Source organism: Marmota marmota, unplaced genomic scaffold (assembly GCF_001458135.2).
Source record: "Marmota marmota marmota unplaced genomic scaffold, marMar, whole genome shotgun sequence".
Lineage (NCBI taxonomy): Eukaryota > Metazoa > Chordata > Mammalia > Rodentia > Sciuridae > Marmota > Marmota marmota.
Window position 1 is genome coordinate 6,738,341 of NW_026000249.1, and position 5,371 is coordinate 6,743,711.

Consider the following 5,371-nt stretch of genomic DNA (forward strand, 5'->3'; position numbering starts at 1 on the left):
TGCCTTGAACTCTGATTTTTTTTTTTTAAGAACTTTTTAAATTTTTATTTTTTAGTTTTTGGCGGACACAACATCTTTCTTTGTATGTGGTGCTGAGGATCAAACCCGGGCCGCACGCATGCCAGACGAGCGCGCTACCGCTTGAGCCACATCCCCAGCCCTGCCTTGAACTCTTAATCCTCTTTCTTTAGCCTCCTGAGTAGCTGGGATCACAGTTGTGCAGCATCATGCTCAGCAGCATTTTGGTGTCTTGATTAATGCTGTTTTATTGTTCTGAAGCCATGTGGCCATGGAACCTATCCACATGTCCTGTCTCCTTATTTGAGAAGTTACTTTGTAGGTGTCCAAGTATTTCATGGACTGTTTCAAAAGTCACTGATAGAAATCTGATATCTCCAAGGTACAAGTTGTTAATAGAAGAAAAATAACCTCTTGATTCCTTTATTGCTGTAAATGGCATCTTATGACTTGCTTATTCAGTAGAGGTGAGGCTCTAAAACAGAGAGCCATGTTTGAGAGGCTGAGGTAGGAAGATTGCAGGTTTGAGGCCAGCTTGGTAACTTAGCAAGATCCTGTCTCAAAATAAAAAAGGGTTGAAGGCATACCTCAGTGCTAAAGTACCACTGGGTTTAATCCCCAGTATGTCAAAAGAAGAATGCCAATCAAGACATATCTTTCATCGTTTGGAATGAAGCCCCTTGTTTATTTTCTACTGGAGTCTGTCAGCATGCATTTATACAGAAACAACTGAAAAATCCATCATATAACCTCCGATTAAACAAAAATCACCTATCCTTTCCAGGGATTGTGGGCTTAATATTGAATAATAATTATATAGTTCTAACAGAAAACATGAGAGACCTCATAAACTCCCATCATGCTCAGTAACAGTGTATTTTAGGTAAGTTCTGAGGATTTATCAGTTAATTTTTAAACACTTTATTAGTCATATTTATCCTAGTATGAAGCTCAAGAAAAGGCCATAGCCATTTAGGTATTCTCTATGCTTTTAGACTCTGAAAATATGAGTGGTCCTATTCATTTTTTTAAATCCCACTTAGCTTTTTTCTGAAGCTTAGCTCTTTACTCATTCCAACATTTTCCTGATTGGTTTATATTCAGTCTTTTAAAACATTAATCCAGTTTTTGACAAGATTGTTGAAAACTATAAATAATGAAACTGAAATTGTATCTGATGTCATTTTACTTGTAATTATGGGAATAATCCCATTTCCCTAACAGTGAAAATTAAAAGGCAGAATTAGAAGTATAAATTGAATTGTTTGGCAGATTACCCATAAGCTGTTTGATACTCAATGTTTTGGTGATTGGGCGAATTCTTATATAAATTTTTTGCTGTCTAGTTTGTTAACAAAATATCAAGCATTTACTATGTATGTGACACTCTGTTATTCTCTGTGATCTGAATGCAGAGAATAAGAGTGCCTACCTGCATAGAATGTGTGGGCAATTATAAGATAGATGTTAAATAAACTCATAAATTATGTCATTGGAACCAGGGATAAGTGCTGTGAAGGAGAAATCCAATTGAATTTAAAGAGAGTGCATAACTTTAGGGAAGATCTCCTTAAATGTTTGAGATGAGATGTAAAGAATGAACTAGGGAGGGTTCTGGAGGCTAAGAAGGAGGAGGGGTCGCTGGAAGAGGGAGGAGCATGTATGCTGGAGAGGCACTGACAGGGGGCTTAGAGCACAAGAGAAATAGAAATTGTAGGCCTCTAGCTGAAGTTCACAGAGGAATAGAGGTTTGGATGAAGCTGACAAGGAAGGTAGGGAACAAATTGTGGGCAATAATATTGATCTATATTTGGCAGGAAAGTGACGGAATCCTGTTTGAAATTATCCTGCTGATTGCCCTCTAGAGGACAGGTTTTGAGGGGCAAGGGTGGAAACTAAGACCCAGCTAAAGTAGCAGTTCAGTCAGGAGCAGCAGGGGTCTTGCACTGGGGAAGTGATGGTGGAGATGGATAGATGTAGATACATTGAAGAGAGATTTTGCAGTTAAGTGTTGTCTCTTGTAGTTTTTGAAAATGTTAGCTTTCTGCATAAGTCCTTTCATGATAAGGCATTGACCTCCAAGATCTAGTCAGAGGACTGATTGGTAGACTAGAAAAAGAAATCTGGTGTTGTTTAAAACTGTTCTTGGGACTGAATTGAAGAACGGGGCTTTGAAAGGTGTTTTGTTGAGTTTTTAATCAAGGAAACAGACCAGCAGGTGTGGTTAGAAAAGTCTAATTTGCCCCATTTGAAATTCAGTGAAATTCAGAGCAGAGCAAGCAAATGAATAAATTAAAGAGCTTATATTCAACTCTGTGTGGTAGCTGAGAGTTGGGCCAGGCCTTTATTGCAAAGTGATGTTTGCATCTCACTCCCTAATGGGGCAGGAAAATGGGTAAAGATTAAAAACAATGCCAATCCATTGTTCATATTTGATTAAAAAAATCTTTTTAAAATGTTGCATTAAAATTTGACTCCTTAGTAGCTTTTCTTGACAAATTTGATTTGTAGCTTCTGTTTATTATCTACCCCAGTCTGCTTTTCCTTTTTAGGATACTGACAAAGTTTCTAGCTGTTATTTCCTTCCTAACTACTTTGCGACAAAGTGGTGAAGCAGATTCTTTTTCTAAAAAATAGCCTGATTTTAGGTTATTAACTTATCCCAAGTATCATGGTTTTCCCTGATGCAAATTCACTCTGCTACCCAATTAATAGCCACTGTCATTTTTATATGTTAGAAGAAACTCATGATGTGATTCTTCTTTCCTTGTAAATCACCAAGAGTTTTTGCTTTTTATTTTTGTTGGTTCTGCTAAACAAAGAGGTAATTACTTCATAAAGTTATCTTAGTCATAAGATTTACATCATTATAAGATCATGTTTATTTCCAGTAATAACTAAAATGAAGTATTTCCTTTAACTTATGTTTATAGTATTTGAACTATCACCATAGTTACTACACGTAAAACTTATGCTAGTGGCATAGTTAAGACAATATATTGTGATAGTGATGGTTACTTTGGAAAACAACTACTCAGTTGTAACATGGAGTGCTAAGAGCATGAACTCTTGCTGGACTTGTAGGAGTTAAAGTTTTTGATCTTCATTTATTACCTATATGAATTTGAGTAAATCGCTTCACTTCCCTGTTCCTCAGTTTTTCACATGTGAAGTGGGGATAATAGAAGTACTGGGTTGCATTTGTAAATAACTTAAAATACTACTTCAACATGATTGTTTTATAGGTAGTACATAGGAGTGAACAGATTTTGTTGTTATACATAACAAGTTCAGAAACATGATTAGAAACACTACTCTGGCTACAGTAAATGTTCTTTTTCTTTCTTCTTAGCTTTTCCTAAGCCCAAGTGGGACTGTGCATTATTTGAGTCTTATTCTGAATCAATGTCAGCAAACCAACAACCACGTGATTTGAATCGGATGGAGGTAAAAGATCTTTTGATGTTAATAAATAAGGATGTGTATAGAATTAAATCATTAGCGTATGTTCTTTACAAACTCAGGGAAATTAACTTTTATAACATTTTCTCTTCACACTTGGTAATTACTTTGAGAACTGGCCTTTCAAATCTAAAAACTGGGTGCACCTATTATTAGTATTGGTACCAGGGATTGAATCCAGGAGTGTTCAACCACTAAGCCAAATCACCCATTTAAAAAAAAAAATTAGAGATAGGGTCTTTCCAAGTTGCTTAGGGACTCGCTAAATTGCTGTGGCTGGGTTTGAACTTGCAGTTGTTGCGCCACATGCCCAACACTTATAATTATTCTTTTATCTTCTCCCTTGGACGACATTTGGTGAAGTAAGCAATATCTCTTCATCTTCTAGAGGTGAAATTTAGATATAGCCAAACTAAGCCAAAAAATGTTAGCCAAGTTATTTACTTTAACCTAGTAAATAATTTGTGTTTTTAATTACTAAACATTAGTAATGTATAATGAACCATAATAGTTTGAAAAATGATTTGAGATGTATATTGGTCCCCAGATCACATTCAAACTTCCTCAGAGTTTTAAACTTTTGGACCAAATGAGGACTGATTTGAATGATCCCCAAAGAAACTTGGGATTCCCACAATATTGAGCCATGAATGGAAGGACATAGCCACATATTTAGTGATCCTTAGCTATAGATCAATAAATTGGAGTTGTTATTATCACCACTGTGTTATTATTATCATCACCATCATCATCACTACCATCACTATTGTGATTTCTATTTATGATACCTGCTGTTTCCTTTCTAACAAACAATCTGGAGATGGGGCTTAGGATGTAGCCTAGTATTCTAGTGACTAGAATAGTACACTTGAGGCCTTGGCACCAAACAACAGCACCAATCAACAATCCCCAGCACCAAACAACAAAAACAATAAAACAGAACTCTGGAAATGTTTCTTTAAAAATTTTAAAAATTTAATTGACATATAATAGTATGCATATTTATGGGGTACAGTATGATAATTCAGTACTTGTAATGATCATATTAGAATATAAAAACGGGCTGGGGATGTGGCTCAAGCTGTAGCGCGCTCGCCTGGCATGCGTGCGGCCCGGGTTCAATCCTCAGCACCACATACAAACAAAGATGTTGTGTCCGCCGAAAACTAAAAAATAAATAAAATATTAAAAAAAAAAAAGAATATAAAAACGTCTAAATAATGAAGCTTAGCTACAGACTCCAGTTAGGGTCATCTGACCCTAGTTGGAACCACTATAAAATGGTATAAATCAAAGGCAGGGCACAGGACATTTCTTTCATTTCTTATGACTGCCTGCATGTGATTAGCTACTCTCATACCGGGCTCTTGTGCATATAATTGTATGTTATTGATTTCATCCTTTACTCCCCTATGAGCCAATCAAACATGCCTCTTCAGTCCCTCTGATTAACATCTCTCTTCGCTGCTCTGCTACACTGTCTTTGAGTTGTAGCCTTCCTGGTGCTTTATTCAGCTGCCCCTCTTCTGTAAAATTATTGGGTTGATTGGTGGGTGATTTTTACTCTTTGTGTACAAGCATATTGTTTCAACTTACCACAGTATTAGATGGTCTTTGCCCTTCCATTAGAGACAATACTGTTTTTTTTTTTTTTTTGGTAGAAATTATGCTGCTGACTCATGTTGCTTTCCCTATGTAGTCACTTATGATTTTTCTAAAAGTAAAGAAGACCAAATATGCACATGGCAATAAGGTCTGTTACACACACACACACACACACACACACACACACATACACACATTCTGTCTTTGATGACATTATGTATATATATATTAACCTTTGTGGATGTTTCGTGCAGCTAGTTTCATATACTTTTTTTTTTTTTTTTTT

General features: G+C 36.1%; 1 protein-coding gene across 9 annotated transcripts in view; it reads left to right on the forward strand.

The window, feature by feature from the left end:
• Reps2 (RALBP1 associated Eps domain containing 2) overlaps positions 1-5,371 on the forward strand; it is a 205,746-nt gene that overhangs the window by 120,651 nt on the left and 79,724 nt on the right. For all 9 annotated transcript variants that reach the window (XM_048796440.1, XM_048796442.1, XM_048796441.1 and 6 more), the window contains exon 9: positions 3,371-3,465. In XM_048796440.1, the coding sequence (XP_048652397.1) occupies positions 3,371-3,465 (95 nt within the window). The remainder of the gene's footprint in view (positions 1-3,370; positions 3,466-5,371) is intronic.